Raw genomic sequence first — 20,399 nt, 5'->3', positions numbered from 1 at the left:
ACTATTCTTTTCATATTGAATAAAAACTGTGATTGAGAAAAATGCATTTCTTGTTGTTATTTCCTTTTATTTGCCAACCTGTTTGCCCCCAGTTATTCACATCTACCCCCTATATGCCACTCTGCCCCACAGATATGCCATTCTGCCCCCCCAGACTTACGAGGGCATCCCTAGAATTGCCCCCAGTGCTCCAAACTCCCTGGTGTCTAGTGGGGGCAGATGCTGAACGTCTGCACAATGTGCATAGACAACCTCTGCTGCTGCCTGGCACTTCCGCCTAAAGTCTGGTGATCTAAAAGCCCCGGAAAAAAATGAAGAAAGGGTCTTCAGCCTATAAAGAAAAAAAGAAAACAAGAAGAAAAAGTCTGACTTTTAACATCAGTTTTGGATGCTTGAAACAGCCAATCACAGCCAAGAAAGCGGACCCAAAATCAATGAGCGCGCTTCCTGTGCACAGTCTGTCCATGTATAATTTAAAGTCTATACGATGGCTGGAGCCCCCCTCTCCCTATATAGAGAAAGAGAGAAGTGACCCAGGGAAGCAGCGCTTCACCAGGAGACTCGGGATTAAACACAGAGGGGTATATATATATATATATACATAGATATACAGAACACAATATTTATAAGGGTGATATCTTTTTATCCGTTATAAAACTGTGTATAACTGTATATAAAATCTAAACATTCCATTCGCTTACAAGTTTGTTATGCCGAGATGATAGCCCTAAGACACATAGCTGTAGACATTGAGGTCTCCACACTAGTATGGGAACCCTGGGAATTTGTTTTTACTCACAATGCCCTTTTTTTGCGCTGTGAACGGGTGCCCATCTAGTTCGTGTATTATTTTCATCACAGAAAAGGCCGCTGTAGGACCGGATCCCCTGAAGGTTAATGTTTTTCGGGTGGGTTTTAGTGAATGTAATGCTCAACATAACACTTGGACCGAAACAAGTACAATAAGCACAACCCCATGCTTTTCCCCACATAGCTACACACACACACATGTATACACACACTGACTGTCATAAACAATGATGAATGACTATGTGATGAAAGCAAGTATCACTTCATTGAGAGCGTATCATCAATGTCATGACTGCGGGTACAGGGTTAGGCAGGAGTCTCTGGGCAGGGGCAGGTTCAGAGATCAGCATGAGGCAGGTGGGATGAGATGCTCTTGGTTGCAGATGACTAAGACTCCTTCTTAGGCGCCATCTACAGGAACAAGACAGCAATGGGCAGAAGCAAGGCAGCGTAGTCTTAGCAGGGAAACTAGCGGACGGCAGCGTAGTCTCAGCAGGGAAACTGGCGGACGGCAGCGTAGTCTCAGCAGGGAAACTAGCGGACGGCAGCGTAGTCTCAGCAGGGAAACTGGCGGACGGCAGAGGAGTCTCAGCATGGAAACTGGCGGACGGCAGAGGAGTCTCAGCAGGGAAACTGGCGGACGGCAGCGGAGTCTCAGCAGGGAAACTGGCGGACGGCAGAGGAGTCTCAGCGGGGAAACTGGCAGACGGCAGCAAAGTCTGGGGGAAACTAGAAGACGGCAGCAGAGTCTGTGAGGAACCTGGCAGCCGGGTCTAGGGGGAAACTGGCAAATGGCAACGGAGTCCGGGGGGAAACTGGCAAACGTCCTGGAGCAGGAATCCCAGCAAGCGCAGAGCATCATGGTGGAAGCACCAGTAAGAGAACAGTCTACCATGTTCAGGGCCCCTTCCAGCTCTTAAAGCTTCTATCTTCCTGGCATTGCTAAATCTAAGACAAGACCGAGGACTGATTGAGCTTTGAGTCTTTACATCATGAAAATAGGCAGACTAGACGGGTTAAATGCTTCTTATCCGCCATCACGTTCTATGTTTCAATGGAATGGATTATAATGTAATCTAAAGATTTTATACAGATTTGTAAATTCTAAATTAAAGATTAAATTATATTTTTGTACTAGAGACGCAATTCAACAAGATCTCAGAGGTTTAAAGTCCCCTCATTGCGGCTTTATGGTTGACTAGGTGGAAACCCAAAAGTGTATGAACTCTTACATTGCTTCGTGTCGTTAAACAAATGAACGGGATAGAATGCATTAATGAATCAGTGGAGCGTTGATATAAATATTCAGATTCCGAAATTTCAGGATTGTATTTTCTCAAAAAAGGTATGAAGAATAAAAAGTAATTTAATTAATTGCAAAAAAAAAAATTCTACCGGGGCTGAGTATGTGTCACAGAACGTCCAAAATGTGTGCAGTTGGTGCTTTGATCCTTCTAGGTTATCCAACAGGTAAGCCAAGAAGCAGAAGAGGCTTATTTTAGAGATGTTTCTCATACAACGTTCAACAATAGAGAAGATAAACCTCAAGAGGCCATGGCAATGATGGAGCATGACATATGCCTAGTGTCATGGTGTGGTGACACATTATTCTAGGACCGAGGTGAGGATGATGGCTGTGGAGGTGGGTCCATGGGACGGCTGGGTCACTGTCCTTGGTATGACCAAGGGCCAACACAATGCCATCTCTGTAAGTAGAAGGAGAAGACATACGATGTTCAGATGTTCCAGCCTAGAGTGCTGCCTGTTAAGTTGGTTTAAGCCTTACAAATCCAGGGATTTATTCCAAGCAGACCTAGACAAAAATGTCGCCGGCGTCCTAAGCACTAAATTTTTTTTTTAACATTTTTAATAAAAAGCTTTCTTTAAAGTGGTTTCGGCATAAAAATGTGTAAAGCATGAGAGCAACAATGGGTGGAAAATGTCTGAAGCATGGTCGAAATTGGTGGCATAGAAGTAGGGTCAAGAAGGACCCTTCCTGTGGCATCTCTTCAAATATCTCATTAAAGAAATCCCAACAAATCCCAAGTTTTTATGTGGAATGCTACTTAATTCTTTAAAACACCGAGATGTGGCCAGGCCGGTACAGAATCAATTCCCATTCACGTATTAGAACTTTAATAAAAGCGCAGGGAAAGTGGGCAACCTATCAGGAGCAATAAAACAAAGCAGGCACAGACACAAACAAACCAAAAATATAATAACCTTCTAAATTTGAATAGAACGAGCGAGTTCAGAACACAGCTGGGAAATATCCCTTCCATGTGATCCTGCGGATAATTTATCCAAAAAAAATACATATTTTTCAGCCAAGACGCAAATCCTACCATTGATCTGCGGTGGACCAATTCTCATATCTCTAAGCTCGATGAGGTTTGATAATTCCTACTTCTGGATCTGCATCTTACTCCTGATGCCTACCATTCCTCTCCGGAATAACACAAACAGATTGTAGAGGAATAAAAAAAAAAAGAGTTATACCGGTAAATTCTGCGTACATAATTACGTTGAGCTGAGTGAGAAAGGGGGCCACCTGAGAGACCCCCGTATGCCATGTCTCATCAAAGCCTCACCTAATGGCAGGCGATTTAACTTAGACCTGTGGGTCTCACTAATCAAAGATCAAGCGTTAGACGTCAGCAGCAGGCAGTCCCAGGGAGATGGAAATTATATTCAAGCAAGCTCAGAAGATGTATAAATACCCAGGGCAAGTGCAGGCTAATCAGAGGAGTCTGGAGCAGCTGAACAGACGTCTGTAAGGTATGTTGAGCTCCCCCTACTTATCATGAGACGTAAGACCAACCTGTTGACTTGTCTATGGCTTAGTGCAGTGGTAATTTTTTTTTTTAAATACAGATAAATTAAAAATATAAATTTTTTTTACACTCTTGGGTTTATTTCAATTTTGCATCGAGAGCTATCATTTTTTTTTTACATTTGTGCCAGATTGGGAGTTTTTAAATACTCAAAGGGTTAAACAGCGACTCCAGCCATCGAGGGCAAATTCCGTCCACCTCTGGCTAATCCAGGCATCTGGTATTAAGGGATCTAAAAATGTTGACTCTGTGAGCCGCCGATGGAAATCAAACACAATTCAAAAGCTAATTTAAAGTCTGCAAATATTTAGGCTTCACCGCTGATTGATGTTATTAGCATAAATCTATAACAATCGCCGATAATTATTAGTAATTAATAGTAATATATATTAAATATGGAATATTCCTCTCTAGAGCATACAATATAATATGTTATATAATATTTTATTGTGTTTGTATTTTTATTTAGTGTTTATTTATATATATACCGGTATATTTATATAGTGATTTATTTTTTTCCAGCTAAAACCCAGTGAAGACATTTTTCATTTAATATAAAACTATTTAAAAGAGTTAAATTACCCCCAAAAAAGTATTTGCTCCACAAATAACAGTGTGCGTTGCGTGATTATTAAAACTAGATCGGGGACATTTTTCATTTTATAGCTATGTGGTTCTAGAACCAGCAATATATTTAAATTTTATGTAATGAAAGGAAGTTTTATTTTACAGAGAGGGTGGTAGATAAGTGGAACGGACTCCCAGCAGAAGTGGTAGAGGCTAATAGAGTGTGGGAATTGAAACATGCATGGGATAGACTTATGGCTCCTGCATCTAAGAAAAGACAAGAGTGATTGAGGTTTGATGGGTCTGACCGGCCATCAAATTCTATGTTTCTAATTTTCTGTTCTTTTCAAATATTTTTTTTAGTTTATAATTTATTTAACATTTTTCATATTTTTCTATTTATTAGACCAGTTTTTTTTCGTTTTTAGACCGACTAATTGAGAGTAATTCATTGAATGTGACCAGTCTCAAATGGTTTCTCTCCAGTTGTCAATGGTTGGGTTACTGGGAATTTTTAAAATTGTAGCTCAACAGCCTCTGGATAACTTTTCTAGAATTTGTCCGACTCCTGATACGGCCGACGGCAGCAGGGAAGCCATAGGTACAGCTGGATAAAAAGTTCAAAAAATGCTTTCATAGGAACACAGGAATGTTTTTTACCCTTTGCAGAGGTGACTGCCACGAGAACATTAATGGGTACAAAAGTAAGCAGAAGCCACAAGCTGCCCCCCGATCCCCGCTGGCAAGCAGCATTCCAGAAATGTTGATTGCTTTTACATTAAAGGCAATCCATTATGTTCGAGTTCGAGCAGCATAGAATGCTTCCATTCGTTAACTTAAAAAACACAGTTCTACGAGGGCTTTGACTCCTGGTAGCTGTCCGTCCTCTGCTCCGGCTCATCATTAGGCGAGATTTAATGACTTAAGGCTTCAGCTGCTGGATGGTCTTGATATAGGGTCCTTCAGGTAGGTATCTACAACAGAAAGATAGATGTTAACACGTTCCACCACCATCCCACTGGAGGTACCTGGTGACCATGCCTGGTGCTTCCTAGAGTTTTTCCACACAGTCTGGAGCCGAGTCCTTCATATTCTACATTGATTGAGTGACATATGAGCTTTTCTCCCTAATCCCTGCTTTAATACAGGTGACCGCATTCAGAATATTTATAGCTTCCTGATAAGTCATAGTGTCCACAGATCCATTTGGTTGCCACCGTTAGTAGGTCACTTCAATAGACTCGGTGTATCGGATAATATTTGAAGAGTCTCGGGTATTCTGGTGTCTCGCTGTCTTTCTGGACACAACGCCTGCCCCCGGTGACTCCGACGTACCTTATGAAAAGCTCTTGGTTCAGATTCTTTCCAAGGTCTATTTAGTCCAACGTTATACATTTTATTGGACCTTCTTCTTCTGAAGAGGAGCGCCCCGAAGCCCTTGAAGCTCATTTGACATCCTTTTCTTTTGTTGGCCCCATAAAAAGTATCACCTTTGAGTAAGGATTCCATCTCCTCTTGGACCGATACGGCTGCATCCAATCCCCTTATTCTCTGGAGCTTTGGTTTTGGTGTTGTTGGTTTTAGACGTTGTCGTTACGGTCTTCACAATAATAATTGAACGCATAAAAATAACATCATAATAAAAAAATTATTTTCCAACTTTTTCTTTTTTATGCAATTAACATTTTCATCAAATTCCAGGTTTTTGCTTGGGTTTCAAAGTCAACCTCATGCTTTTCTTATTTCTCCTCCAGTTGTTCTTATCCAAACCAGTCGGAAAACAGTATTTTTTCCAATAATTATATTTTTATTACATAGAAACTTTGACAATTTTGCTGGGTTTCTAGCCGGAATTGTTTTCATTGAATGCGATTTATTTCTTCCCGTAGTTGTAGAAATCGTCTCCTGAGTTCCGAGAGACTTCTTGATCCATGGCTTGTCAACGTCACCTCGTACTCCTGTTAGTGGTCCTGTTAGCAGTCAGCACACAGCTCTCAAATGCCCAGCATTGGTCCCACGGATGGTACCCGGGAGGCAAAAGGGAGCTGAACGTGCCCTCATCCCCAGAGGTATGCCCTCATTATTAAATCCTCTGATAATAATTTGTGGGACTCTGTTGGCAAATCCGTTGTTTATTGGCTGGCTAAGAATGATTCTAGTTGTAGTCCAAAATTACTGAAGCAGCATGACTCTATTAGAGAGTGGTAGATACATGGAACAGCCCCCCTGCAAATGCGGTAGAGGGTAATACAGTGAGGGGATTTAAACATGCATGGGATAGGAATACGGCTCCTGAATCTAAGACAAGACCAACGACTGATTAAGGTCTGAGTCTTTACAGCTGGGGTGACTAGATTGCTCCTCAAATTCTGTTTTTTGTTAAATTCCTTACTGTTGTCTTCATTTCTTTAAATGCTGTTTTTACTTTATTTATTCACAGTCCTATTGTCTATGCACTATAATAGCGTGTTGATTTATTTTTATTTATTTATTATATTTTTGTGTCTCATCCTTTTCTGCTTTCACTTGGCAAACTCACAGAACCAGGCTGCGTAGATAAGTAACGGTTAAAAAAAAAAGTCCCCCAAGAACGCCTACTAGTTAAGGTTCACAAAAAGTCATTTTTGCAACACGTCGCCAACTGCGTCACGATGATGCGGAGTGTGATGTCACTAATGGCGTCAAACATCCTTACTCAAGCCACGTATTGTCACAAAAATAACAAAATCCATCTTTATTTGCTGAAGTTACTGCCGGTAAATCGTGCCGGAGAACCGATGCTATGGGGCACCCTGGAAAAAAACCAGATTTCGGGGTACCCTACTGACAAAAAAAGGTCGCAGTTCCCCTTTAAGATATTAATGATGTTTATAAACCTATGAACGTATACATTGAGTTGTAGATTGGATACCCATATGTTTTATAAATGAGTTCTGAAAATCCATTAAAATCCATTGAAAATACACCATTTCCCCTTCCAAGAACATAAATAGAACGTTAGGTTTTACGGAGCCTTTTCTGCATATTTTTGGGTCATCCAGTATTTCTTCGGTCCTTAAAGTAGAGGATAAAGACAGTCGTGTAAATTATCCTGGAATGGAGTCCGAAGTAACTGAAACCTACTCAGTGAAGCACCAAAAATGGTCAAAAAGAATAAGAAAGCGCTGAAGCCAAACTTAGAGATTGTAACGTACGTTACCCTTCAAACGTTTGGGGTCACTGATAACAGTTCATGGAAAACAAGGACATTTCTGGCTGTAACATAATTACAAAAGAGTTTCTAACGATCAATTAGCCTTTTAAACTTAAACTTGGATCAGCGGACACAACGTGCCATTGGGACACAGGAGTGATGGGAGTGATAAAAGGCCATTGGAAGACAGGAGTGATGGGAGTGATAAAGGGCCATTGCAACCCAGGAGTGATGGGAGCGATAAAGGGCCATTGGAACACAGGAGTGATGTAAAAATTCAGCATTCCCCGCAGGTCTGCAGGAGCTTTCAGTAAAATATATCGGGAAAAAATCATGGGTTTAAAGTCAACCTCATTCCGTTCTTATTTCCCCTCCAATTGTTCTTCCAACCAAGCAGAAAACAGTATTTTTTTTTAAAAGAAACATTTGTTCCCATATTTATAGATTAATCACAGCACAGAAAGTATTACAAGTTATAGAATTCCATTGACAAAAAAGGGTCCATAAATTAGAGCCAGGCAGATTTATTGGTGGTTATGTATGAAAAGCCATGATGGTGCAAAGTTTGAAAACCTATAGCAACCAGCGGTCCCAGATCCAGCTGCCCCACCTAGATCTAGCTCTGTCCCGAAAAGTGGAATAGAATGGCAAATAGTGGGGAGATTTGCCTAAATTCATATAAAAATGGTCTGGACTTTAATTTTTTAGGACATTAAGGAAAAAAACATTTTCCCAAATGAATTTCTTTTTGCGCTCCTAGGTCTCAGAAGAAATCAAGCTATGTGAAGGGGAAGAGTGCGCTTACCTGAGAAACCCAAGGAAAAGCATGTTAAAGAACATCCTGGTGAGGCCACCTCATGTTATCGGCTCTGGGAGGTTATTTATCATCTTAGTTACGTAGGCGGTATCCAAAAATATGATACTCTATATCCTAATCCTGCTTGACCTTAAATCTCTGTATTTTCTCTATTTTCTCTTTTCTGTTCTTCTCTCTCACAATCTCCCTCTCTCTCTCCCCTTCTCTCTCTCTCTCCCCTTCTCTCTCTCTCTCTCTCCCTCCTTCTCTTTCCCCTCTCCCTCTCTCTCTCTGTCCCAAGACGGGAAATTATGTCATTGTTTTGCCACAGCTTCGAATAGGGTACAGTTACATTAGGTGAATTAGCCTCTTATTTTAAACTGTACATTGTACAGCGCTGCTGAATATGGTGGTGCTATATAAAACACTTCCGCTATGTTTCTTAACTGAATGAAGAATGAATTGGTGGCCAGGAGGGGTCAGCATTCACACAGCGTATTGAGCCGTCCCATGTTCTTTCCTAAAACTAACATATATGTACACTATTTGACCAAAAGTACGTGGACACCCGACCATGACACCTCTATGAGCTTGTTGGAAATCCCATTCCAAAACCATGGGCATTAATATGGGGCGCCCCCCCACACCCCACACATGTTTGAGGAAAGTTAGCGCACTTTTGGTTGTCACCTACAACAAAATCAAATTATCACAGCCTCCCGCAAGGAAAAATGTTTGCCGGCCTCCACCACTAAAAAAAAGTTATTAATGTGGAATAAATATAACTATTGAATAAAATTACCTAAAAATATTTTTAAAATAATATATATTTTTTTACAGACAAGACAGCGATCATGTCCTCTTCATTATCAGGGGTTCCTTATTGGCCTCCTTATACTGAATAGACTTTTTAGAGGCTGTTCGAATTTCTACCTTAAAAGCAAAAAAAAAAAAAAAATATTATTTTTTTTAAAATAAAATATTATTTTTTTAGATAAGAAAAAGTGTTTTAATTCCAACGAGAAAACCCTCTACCTTCGAAAAAAAATAATACAGGAAGCGGACAGCGCTCGGGTTGGGATAAAATCTCAAATTTCATAACAATTTTTTTCCCCCTTTACTTTCTAGGCTGAACTTTTGTCGAGGCAGCTCCAGAAGAAATGATAGGATTTGTTCCCCCCGGGCAACCCACGGGACTTTTACGTTTGCAAGCCATGATCTAGAAGAAAGAACATGTCCGTCTATTTTGGGGTCTTTTGCCATCATTCCAAATCGATGATGTCATAATGGAGACCGAAGAACAATCTGCGTTTTGGACATTATTCGATATATACACAAAATCATATCCTATGTCGTCTGTTAAAATACATGCTTACGGAATGTTGTGTATTATATTCTGCCCAACGGAATCCTGTATTTTTAGTTAAACTACCATTTCTCGAGTTTATTTAGATACCGATATCAATGTTTGTTAAAATCTGTTGCTCTGGACCTTCTACAAAAAAAAACCATCAAATGTCACATTTTTTACACATTAAAAATCTTCTGTTTTTAGGGGTAAAAAGCGTTTAGCACCCAGACGATGCCCATGACAAATTATTGTGTTCCTTTTCGGGACAGAATTTCCCATTGAGTGAAATAGAAGAAAGTCACGGCTTTCCTGGTACAGTTGGTTCGTACTGAAAGAACGGTATATTGCATTTTTTATTTATTAAAGCACGGAGTCCCTTTTCCATCGCACTTTTCTGCATGTAAATTGGCGAACACGTGATTTAGTTGTTGGAGATACAAAATGAGACTTGTGTCCCTTTTAACTACTGAATCCAGGAAGCGTTGGCGTGTACGAGTTTTTGCACATGCTCAGTAGCGCCTTTTGAAGTTGCCGGAGCAGCAGCCAATGCCGTGTATGGTAACAAATCATCAGCGTTCCAGTGTTTGCACACATGAGATTGGCTGTAGTTACTTGACTTGAATGCAAGTGCTACCGAGCATGTGCAGGAAGTGTACTGAAGAATGCTTCCTGCTTTCAGCAGAGACAGCTGGGGGAGGAGCTACCAGAGACAGACTAATTTTTTTTAACTCCAATAACTAAGGAATGCTTGCACCTATTTGCTTGCGGTAAAATGCATTCGATTCCACTCAAAATGGACTCTGAAATGTGTTTGACGTAAAAATACCGCTTAAATATCAGTAACAAATATACCTACTTGTATGTACTGTATTGTAATGTGAATATGGACCATTTATATAGCAACTTTAATATGTAGAATCGGCTAAGCTTTAAAAACCTCAGATCTAGTTTGTGTCATGCTGCGTGTGACAATGACTTTCTCCTTTAATTCCCAGTGGGTTGCATCTATAAGTGGAATATCTGATTAGGAAATTATGGTTTCAAAAAAAAAGTTTCGAATATAAATGAGAAAAATTTAGAGGAGATCATCCCTGTTTTTGAAACAACAAAAAAACTGCAGAAAAAAAGGCCTAAAATACCACATTATTGTATATTAAAATGATTAAAACGAAGGCTGGGCGGCCCAGAGACAAATCTCTACTTATTAAGCAGCAAATGCGTGCATGTCTTCTCTCTCGTCATCCTTCTTTCACCCCATCTCATCCCCTTTAGTCTCTGTATCCCTCCTCCGTTCTGCCTTCATCCATACCGTCTCTCTTTCTCCGCCGAACGCATTATGAGAGGGGACAGTTCTCTCTTTATTCAGCACGGGGCCGTCGGGATGGATGGTTCTGTGCCTTTAAGTGGCCAATGTTCATAAAAGTAAGACATAAAATCACGTCGTTCAGGTCTCGGATGATATCGTTAACCACACGGTGTAGAAATTGGGAGGTATGCAAATGAGATCTGATTTTGTTTTGTTTTTTTATTTGTGTTCACCAAGCCACTCGGAAAATTGTCAACTTCTCATAAAAATCCAGATTCTGCAGATTACATTCAAATGTTTTTTTTCTTTCTTTTTTTTAAATGAATTTCATGATTTTTTTATTGTGAAAAACACAAGGAATTAAAAAATTGATTGGATAATCAACCGGTGTTTACAATGCTGTGTACAAAACCTGTTGAGAGTGCAGAATTATTCATGATCCGATCTCCTGCATTCCGGCGGCTTTGGAGAAAGGGTGAGTAGCAGGATTAGTATGTGTTGCCCATCAGCTTAAAATTCCTACACATTTCTTTTTAATATATAATTATGAATATTAATTGAAACGATTGGGACTCCAGTGGGGGGTCTGAAAAATCACATCTAACACATGTAATGATTTAGTGATATGCATTCATATCCTTCGGATAAAGCTCTGTCATTTATATAGCAGACGGAGTGCGAATGAATGAAGGCCAAGAAGTAAAACTTCCAAATCTTAGGCCAGGAGGAACTTTATAAATACTTTAATACTTTAGTGCATTCCTTTACCTAGGAGTAGCTTACTCTGAGAAAACGCTGCAGCTTCAGCGCTACAGCACACCGCACCTCTCTTGGAGCGCCCATTACTGGCAGGAAAGTGCTCCTGTTACAAACAATGGCAACAATTTCCGCCTCGTTAGTCTCCCTTCTTATGTGACCCGGAGCCGGAGCTCATGGGTAGAATTAGAGGCTTTGCCCCATGCTGATGTCACATCTACTTGTTAAAGCAGAAGGAAGCAAAAAGGGGTGCAAGGTGGCAAGAGCCAGCTGAAACATGCCCATCGCCTTGCAGCAGCTGCCCTTCTTGCCCCGTGGAAGTTACGGCCCCGATATTGTGCATGCACATAGCCATACCTGGGGGACCCCCCCACTTCCAGTGGATGTCCCGCTGATGTCTGTGGCCGGTCCTGCTGATGTCGCGGGACACACCTCACTTTAGAGGGGGAAATGGGCGGGGAAGGAGGTGTGTCAGACAGCCACTCCCACGACCCCATATACCAATTATATAGAGAAGATTCTGATGGGCCATTCTATGCATTTGAATGCCAAAAAAATGGAAAAAATGCAATTTTTCGGCAACACTCAGTTATCGAATGCATTAAAGGTACACATGACATGTGCCCCGGAGTGCAGTGAGAATGTCTGTGTATTATATTATATACAGGTCGGGGGGTATCAGTAGAAAGAAAGCACACGGCCTGCTGTTATATATACATGTTTATTTTGCGTACAGTACAATTATACGTAGGTGTTCGTGTTCTGCGTGATGTGACGGTGCGGTCGTTATATCTTCAGACGGTGAGTACAGGAGTTACTTCTCATGCCGTTCCTAGGAGAATACAGAGTCCTGCTCACATGCCGGATCCACGGTGCAACTCTCTGCGGGGACAGGGGGTGAGGATAGCAGTGGTTAATGTGGTGTAGAAGACAAATTATGTCACTGTATACCATTAGGGGTTTCACTGATGTAATCTAAGTTTGGTTTTATTTTACCAAGAGGATAGTAGATAAGTGGAGCAGCTTCCCAGCAGAAGTGGTAGAGGCTTATCAGTCAGGGAATTTAAGCATGCATGGGATAGGCATTTCGCTCCTGAATCTAGGGAGTCTCAGGGTTTCTGCCCCAATCTCAGGGTGAAGGGCTAGATTCTCAGTTTGGAAATGACTCCTTCCTATTCTACCCTCCTGGGATCATATATAAGACTCCCAATTGGTGCTTTTGCTCCCAGTATGTTATGGTTGGTATCCCTGCTTGAATGCAGGTGACTCCATTAAGTGTATCTTTAAATAATGACAGCCATATATTAAGGTTCTTCGGGTAATGTATAATAATCCGTAAACAGCAATTGGGTTATTTAACTGCCAACATCAAACCTACGGGGCACTTAAATATGGCTCACCGAGGCCACGCTGGGTACGAGGACATAAATCTGCCCACTCCACTGACAAATTTCAGGCACGAGTATTGGAATTTACCCCTGGGGTATCCGGTGCCCCGAGTGAGCTGAACTGAGAACGGATATCAATTGATATATCAGCCACTAGAGGTCACCTGTGTAAAGGAAAAGCCCATTTTAGCACCAAACACTGTGGAGCAACCTGCAGAAACATCCCATAATAACCTCTTCGGTGGATTGCCCCAAATGCCCCAATTTTTACCGCGACAAATAGGTAACATTGCATGGCCGTAACAAATAAAGAATATATTCTGCTCGATTGGCCTCGATAACTACTTCTTATGTTCATGGATGGTTCGGGGTATCCTGATGCCGGTCCTGAGGGTCTGGGGCCTGTTTAACCCTATCTTGGCCATGCGCTAATTTCCCTGTCCTGTTACCAAGAACATTCTAGACCCCGGTTGTTGTGAATAGAACCAGTGGATCCATTTCACCTTGTTTTTCTGCATTACAAGGATTTATAGCCATAAAATGTGACGGAATCTCCGCTATTTATGCCTCAAGTAGTACCGTATTGGCTTGAATATAGGCTGCACTTTTCCCCCCCACTTTAAGTCTTTAAAGTGGGGGTGCGGCCTATATTCGGGGTCTAGCGCCCGACGCCCAGGACATGCAGTTCCGGGTGCCGGGCAGGCAGCAGGGTTAGGATACAGATCCCCCGCAGCGGTGCAGGGGACCCGTATCCTACTCTCCGATATGCTCAGACAGCCTCCCCTGCCAGCACTTTCCACGGGGGGGGGGGGGCTGGTTGCCGGCACGGGAGGTTGTCTAAGCGCATCGATGCGTTCAGAGCCGGCCTTAGGCGTTGTGGCGCCCTGTGCGGACTACTCCTCTGGCGCCCCCCCCTCACTGCCCCCTCAAACTACCCCCCTCTCTGCCCCTTCAAACTACCCCCCCTGTCCCTTCAAACTAACCCCCTCGCCCCTTCAAACTACACCCCCCCTGCCCCTCCAAACTACACCCCTCCTCTGCCCCTTCAAACTACAACCCCCCCCCTCTGCCCCTTCAAACTACACCCCTCCTCTGCCCCTTCAAACTACAACCCCCCCCCTCTGCCCCTTCAAACTACACCCCCCCACTTAACTTGTTGCCGGAGTCCTGCGGTGAGACCGGGAGGCATCCGTCTTCTCGCTCTGCCGCGCTGCCGGCATTTCATGTTGAGCGCCGGAATAGTCCGGCGCTCAACATGAGATGCTGGCACCGCGACGGAGTCAAGGAGAGTAAGGGGCGCCGAGCGGTTGCTGAGAACTTCACGAGCAACCGCTCGGCGCCCCTGCCCGGGACTTAGATTAAAGCATCGGGTTTTTTGTTTTTTTTTTTAAACTTTATTTAACATGAATGATGTTAAATAAAGTTAAAACAAAAACAAAAAAACCCCGATGTTTTAAGTTAAGTCCCGGGCAGGCGCCCCTGCTACCATGGCGCCCTGTGCGGTCGCACAGGTCGCACACCCCTAAGGCCGGCCCTGGATGCGTTTTACCTCTGCCCCCAAGACTTACCAGAGCAGACTCCCGGGTGTCTTGCGGGGCCGGCGGGGGACACCTACGCAATACGCGTATACAACTTCCGGTGCCGGCACATCCGCTGAGTGCTGGCACCGGAAGTTGTATACGCGTATTGCGTAGATGTCCCCCGCCGGCCCGCAAGACACCCGGGAGTCTGCTCTGGTAAGTCGGGGGGGGGGCAGAGTGGCAGCATATCTCGGGGGGAGGAGGAGGAGGATAGTGGCAGCATATCTCGGGGGGAGGAGGAGGACAGTGGCAGCATATCTTGGGGGGGACAGTGGCAGCATATCTCGAGGGGGGGACAGTGGCAGCATATCTCGGGGGGAGGAGGAGGATAGTGGCAGCATATCTTGGGTGGGGGGGAGTGGCAGCATATCTCGGGGGGGGCAGACAGAGTGACAGCATGTCTATTAAAAAAAAAAAAAATTTAAAAAAGCACCAAACTTTTAGGGTGCGGCCGATACACGGGGACGGCCTATATCCGAGCCAATACGGTATTTGCCGGGAGCGCGCTGATCTAATACACGTGATAAAAAAACAGCTTCCTATATAATAATAAACAGACCCGGAGTGGCCATCTGGCAGCCGTCAGATCGTGTATAAAAACATAGTGTGTAGCCGCACATATCCAGCCATCGGCCACACTTACGTCATCAGACATAATGGTTTTTCGCCCAGGTAGCCCTGATGAGAAGATAATTTACTCCTTGTTTGTCTCCTTATGTTAAATAATCTATATCCACCCCTTCCAACTTTTTAAATGCCCTTAGAGGGATATTTGGGGTTTTGGGGGTGCTTTTAGAGGCTTAGCAAGGGGCAGACCTTTACCAAGACTTTTTATGGGATTTTATAACCCACCAAGCTAACTAAATAAGAATAATTTACACGTTTATTTTGTAACCCATTCCCCTGGCTTTATACACATTATCGGGGCTTTTAGGGCCATAGAACCCTGAGATACCCTCATACCCAGCAAACATTCCGAGCTCCCAGAAAAGAGGGGCATCAGGGGAGGAAAAGGGACTCAGGGATCCATGACCCAAAGGGTCCTTACTTAGAAGGTTAGCCCTTACACAATGTAGTGTGCTCTAACATATGAAGATGTGTGTGGTTCCTAAACCTTTTGGTGTAGCCAGTATGGTTACGCTCTCTCACCGTGATTACAGCAGATACCAGAGGCTGCGCAGCTTCCTCCATTGTTCCCGCAGGGCTTCCTCCCGGATTCACAGGGTGAGGGCAGGTAGTTCTCTTCCTGACATCTCATGGTCTCTGAGGTCCCAAAGTAACAGCCCAGCTCTTCCCCGCAGCAGATGTTGGGCCCAAAGCAATGGCCTTTGTTTCTTGGTCCACATGGGATGCACTAAACAATATGGAATAGAAGGTATGACTGCATCGACAAGATGGCCACAATGGGCATGACATGGCGCCAGTGTCTAATATAAAGGCTTTTGTATTCTTGGAATTCAAGTGGCTATGTATAGAATTCTTATTCCCTCGCTCATAATGTATTTAAAGAAATGCAATTCACTGTGACCAAGAACACCGGGCCTATCGGTCTGTGAGAAAGCAAACTTAATGAGTTTTACAAAGGTATGGGAGTTGGGGGAACATATTGAGAACATGAACGTCAGAGATGTTTAAAAATGGGGAAAAACACTCTGCTTCAGAGTCATTACGCTCTGAAAAACTACATTCATTGTGTATTCATTCATTCGTTCATTGTGGGGGTTTTTCCATCCCAGCTGTGTAACTGGTGCAGGAGGTAAATGTTAATGGAACAACTGGAGTGAAATGCCCTCTAATGAAATTCACCATTGGGTTGGAGACAGCCAGGTCCTGGAGTTAATACATAATCCCCACAATTAGTGGTCGGTAAGAAGGGATAGATAGATAGATAGAAAGATAGATAGATAGATAGATAGATAGATAGATAGATAGATAGATAGAAAGATAGATAGATAGATAGATAGATAGATAGATAGATAGATAGATAGATAGATAGATAGATAGGTAGATCAATATAAGATAGACTTGGGTAACAAGTCTCATTAATGGCGTTTTAAGGGCACAATTAAACCCAGCAACAGAGTTTCAATTGTTGAAAACAGTTTGAAATACGGAATTACTTGGAGGTAAGTCCAACAAATAAAAATAACTGAGAACATGATGCAGAAGAGAAGGCTTTTGCAGCTTGGATATTAAAGGTAAGGGGGGGGGGACTTTTTGGTGATAAAAGTTTTTCAGAAGGGATTATTGAAACCCCACAGGATTCCATTTGTAATGGATTTTTGGTAGAGGAAACATACGCTGCTCGTTCAATACTTTGCTCAAAAATGGATCATTTGCTAAAGATAAACAAAGAGATATACTTATTAGACTAGAAGACTTGACTGATGATGAGCAGGAAAAAGGTATATATATATATATATATATATATAGAGAGAGAGAGAGAGAGATAGATAGTTAGATAGATACCGTATATATATATATATATATAGATATACTTAAAATAAATTTAGAAATTAAATTGTGCAAATAAAATCCATTATTCTTTTACTAAATGCCACATAATCACATAAATATCTCTACCAATAGTTCGCATAGTCTTGGTAAATTCCTACCCCACAACCCCACTAAAATCAAAGTCTCCCTCTCGGGTCATTAGAAATATCGGTAGGGGACGCACATCATCCAAAAATAAAATAGATTTTTTTTTTTGTGGCTCCAAAGTAAAGGAAATTCTGAAGTTTTGAGTTAAATCTAAAGGTTCAGTTCCCAAAGTTTAGTAATCTTCACCGAAACATCTACAGACAGACAGTAATGTTTAGATTGGGGGGGAGAATCCAAAGCATTGTCGATCACTATTTTTAACTTCCTGCTGTACTTGCAGCAGCTTCCTGTTTACAAAATGCTCAGGAAGTTCATTAGGTGCGGAAGAAAATAACTTCCCCCAGTGTGATGAGCAAAAAATATATACTTTCTAATTGATGACATTCTCTTAATGTATGGAAATGTTTCAAAATATACTGAATTAGAACTGAAACTAACGGCAGGCTCACTGAGTAAATATTATTATTATTACTATTTTTACGTTGCCTAATAATCATTAATTTGGAAACTTTACTGAAATCGACATAACTGACAAAAATGACTAAAAACTGGTCATTTTAAATTTGTTTTACAATGTAATACAACCCCCCCCCATTAAAGGGTTAAAGTGGCCCTTGGGTTGGAGACACATCTCCACTTCCTTTAAAGGCTTAATTCTATATCGGGTAGTAGTAGAGGTATAAAATTAAATTAGTATCAAAAAAACATATTTTTAAAGAAAATCACAGCCTGGCTGCTATGAAAGAGGGAGAGTTACTTCTTTGCAAGTATTCAGTATTCTTCCGTTTGAAGAAGAGACCTCTGAGGCCCCGAAAGCTTATGTAACTTCATCTTTTGTGATGCTGGCCCAATAAAAGGTATCAACTTCAACCAAGCTACTCATTCCTGAAAGATCTCAAGATGAAGACTCAAGGGAGACGTTCAACTTACCTTCCTAATGTCCATGACGTCTATGACGGATCTCTTCCCTCCGATGGGACAGTTTTGGATGTAACACGCAGAAGTGAGAGCCAACAGGCAAAAGAAGCAGACGGCCAGTGTTCGGTAAGACATGGTCACCGGGGCTCCTGTGTGAGGTCTACAAAGATGATGTCGGGGGTCCTTGAAGCTCTGTTCTCACCCTGGGTCTACAGCGCAGTATATATACCCCCAGAGCACATCAACTGTCACCCCCCCCACCACCACCACCATCCTTCAATAACGTCACTTATTTCCTAGTGAGAAAAACACACTCATTCTGACACCAAATTCCTCAATTATTAACCCAAGATCGAAGATGTGAGGTCGCCGAGGAACAAATGATTTTGCCGTGAAGACGTCTCAAACGTGGAAAGAAATAAATGCGTTGGAAAGTAAGAAATCTCGTTCAATTATGTGGATTTCCAAGGTCTGCTCAGGGCAGGTTAGCGCTTTATTGAATGGTCATAACCTTCATATGCCTCCGACATTAAACGCTTTTACTCATTCCCGATAAACAGACGGAATTGAATAAATCTTCTTCATTTGGACTTGAAATATTCATGTTTCTAAACACGATTTACATTCAGTTCATACGTTCCTATAAGCTCTACTTGTAAAGTTTTGACTCCCGTGCTTTAAAACCCCGCTAACCAGCTGCCGATATATATCTTTATTATACGGTAATCCTCCCTGGGTCCTGACATATGCTTTTTATGCTCCTTCTATCAAAGCGCAAATATTAGATTGTAAGCTCCGTGGCACACGTTCATTTTTTTCTGTGTTTAGTTTGCATTCCACCTTCCATGGCGTGTAGTATTAATCTCGATACTCAAAACGATCGACTCTTTTTCTGTTTTTTTGGAATGTTGAACATCTATGTATTAAAGGTGCTGTCCCGCCAACTCTGTATATATTCAGTATTAGAAATGGCGTTCCTGGTCCTGTGTGCTGTAGTTTTAATAATTATTTCATCATGTCAAATATTGCCTTTTTATATAGGGAACACTTAATTGTCATGTGACCAAAAAAACAAGTACTGATAGGCTGTAGATATAGAAACCCAACTTAATTCTCTGTGTTGTTTTCATGCGACTAACCCTACATAGTAAAGAATAAAATGGCAGATTTACTAAAACTTTTTTGGCAAAACAAGAGAAACAATGTTTTTTTTTTTCGAGTCCCAAAAGCCCAGTAATAAGCAAAGGGGCTGCATGACGAGGATGTCCGCTGGCCAGTTTAGGGGTCGGGAGACGAAACATTAAGGGATCGGGAAGGAGTGGTCCACTGGACCATTAACAACATGGACGGCCCATGAACAACCTAAAGAGGGGCAACAACTTTCCTGGCCACCCACCTCCTGCTAAGAGGATTGCGTTCAATTTGTTGAGTGCATTTGGTACGTTTGAGCTGGTTTGGGACCCCCGGATCGGCAGATGTTTAACAAAGATCTATAGATGGGGTCGTTGGTGGGATGGCCACAGATTTTGGGTATTCCTTATTGAAATTGGGTATAACAGCATAATTATTTTATTATTATTATTTAGTTGGGTTTTTTTTTTTTACTTTCCTGGTGTCAAAAAGTTATAAATATCTCCAAAACAGTTACACTAATTGAAATACAAAAAAAACGCTAATCATACATAGTACACACACATTCATTATGCTCCAAGCTGTAATTGGGACGCTGCCCCTTTAATTATAATTTATATCCGACTACGGACAGACAACGGTGTCTATAATTCCTCTTTTTTAACGGAGGAACCCGATTTTCTGCATTATAAAGGGACTGTCGCACACGTATTGGTTTCAGAAAAAAATAGAACTTAAGCCAAGTCGGTTTCTTCTAGATTATAGCGGATGAGGTTGTTCTTATTCTGCAAAATTGCTTCCTGACGCTGACGATGTCGACAGTTAAAGGAGATTGTTCTAACGCTTGGAATTAGTATTGATTTATTGCAGTACCCGGTGATTAGAATGGTAGAATTATTGATTGTGTAAGTGACTATGTGACCGATCGCATGAATGTTCGTCGAACATATAGAATTTTTTTTGTCACTAACTTTTTAGTCACTTATGTCCTCGAACAGCCATTTCAACATGCGTATTAATCAATATAGGTAATGAGGTGCAGCTGCCGGGGGCTTCCGATCAATGGTTTCGACTGAGTATTGGGACCCCTCCTCGGTGGGTAATCAATCAACAGCATTATTGGTTAAAACGTACAAATTGAGTGTTGATAACAGCTTCTCTTATG

General features: G+C 42.0%; 2 protein-coding genes across 2 annotated transcripts; one reads left to right on the top strand and one right to left on the bottom strand.

The window, feature by feature from the left end:
* Positions 1-6,142: 6,142 nt before the first annotated feature.
* On the top strand, positions 6,143-9,364 carry LOC149285092 (progonadoliberin-2-like). Its single transcript, XM_089495820.1, has 3 exons — positions 6,143-6,280; positions 8,165-8,248; positions 9,329-9,364. The coding sequence occupies exons 1-3, from the start codon at positions 6,143-6,145 to the stop codon at positions 9,362-9,364; spliced, it is 258 nt and encodes an 85-aa protein (XP_089351946.1).
* Positions 9,365-12,445: 3,081 nt separating this feature from the next.
* Positions 12,446-18,238, bottom strand: LOC149285091 (mesotocin-neurophysin MT). The gene is made up of 3 exons (XM_089495789.1): positions 18,116-18,238; positions 15,731-15,935; positions 12,446-12,495 (listed from the first exon to the last, which is right to left on the bottom strand). Exons 1-3 carry the CDS (start codon positions 18,236-18,238, stop codon positions 12,446-12,448), a joined length of 378 nt encoding a protein of 125 aa, XP_089351915.1.
* Between the last annotated feature and the right edge of the window lie 2,161 nt (positions 18,239-20,399).

The sequence above is a fragment of the Sceloporus occidentalis genome, unplaced genomic scaffold, assembly GCF_023333645.1.
Source record: "Sceloporus occidentalis isolate IW3139 unplaced genomic scaffold, rSceOcc1.0.p SCAF_84, whole genome shotgun sequence".
Classification (NCBI taxonomy): domain Eukaryota; kingdom Metazoa; phylum Chordata; class Lepidosauria; order Squamata; family Phrynosomatidae; genus Sceloporus; species Sceloporus occidentalis.
Note: the sequence above shows the minus strand (reverse complement) of the source record. Positions and strands in the feature narration are given on the sequence as shown.

Excerpts from the sequence above, each read along its gene's own strand:
- LOC149285092 (XM_089495820.1), top strand. The coding sequence starts at position 6,143 with ATGGCTTGTCAACGTCACCTCGTACTCCTGTTAGTGGTCCTGTTAGCA. Across the intron at positions 6,281-8,164 it reads ACGTGCCCTCATCCCCAGAG|GTCTCAGAAGAAATCAAGCT; the intron begins GTATGCCCTCAT and ends TTGCGCTCCTAG. Across the intron at positions 8,249-9,328 it reads GCATGTTAAAGAACATCCTG|GCTGAACTTTTGTCGAGGCA; the intron begins GTGAGGCCACCT and ends TTTACTTTCTAG.
- LOC149285091 (XM_089495789.1), bottom strand. The coding sequence starts at position 18,238 with ATGTCTTACCGAACACTGGCCGTCTGCTTCTTTTGCCTGTTGGCTCTC. Across the intron at positions 15,936-18,115 it reads ACGTCATGGACATTAGGAAG|TGCATCCCATGTGGACCAAG; the intron begins GTAAGTTGAACG and ends CATATTGTTTAG. Across the intron at positions 12,496-15,730 it reads TGGTATCTGCTGTAATCACG|AGAGTTGCACCGTGGATCCG; the intron begins GTGAGAGAGCGT and ends CTGTCCCCGCAG.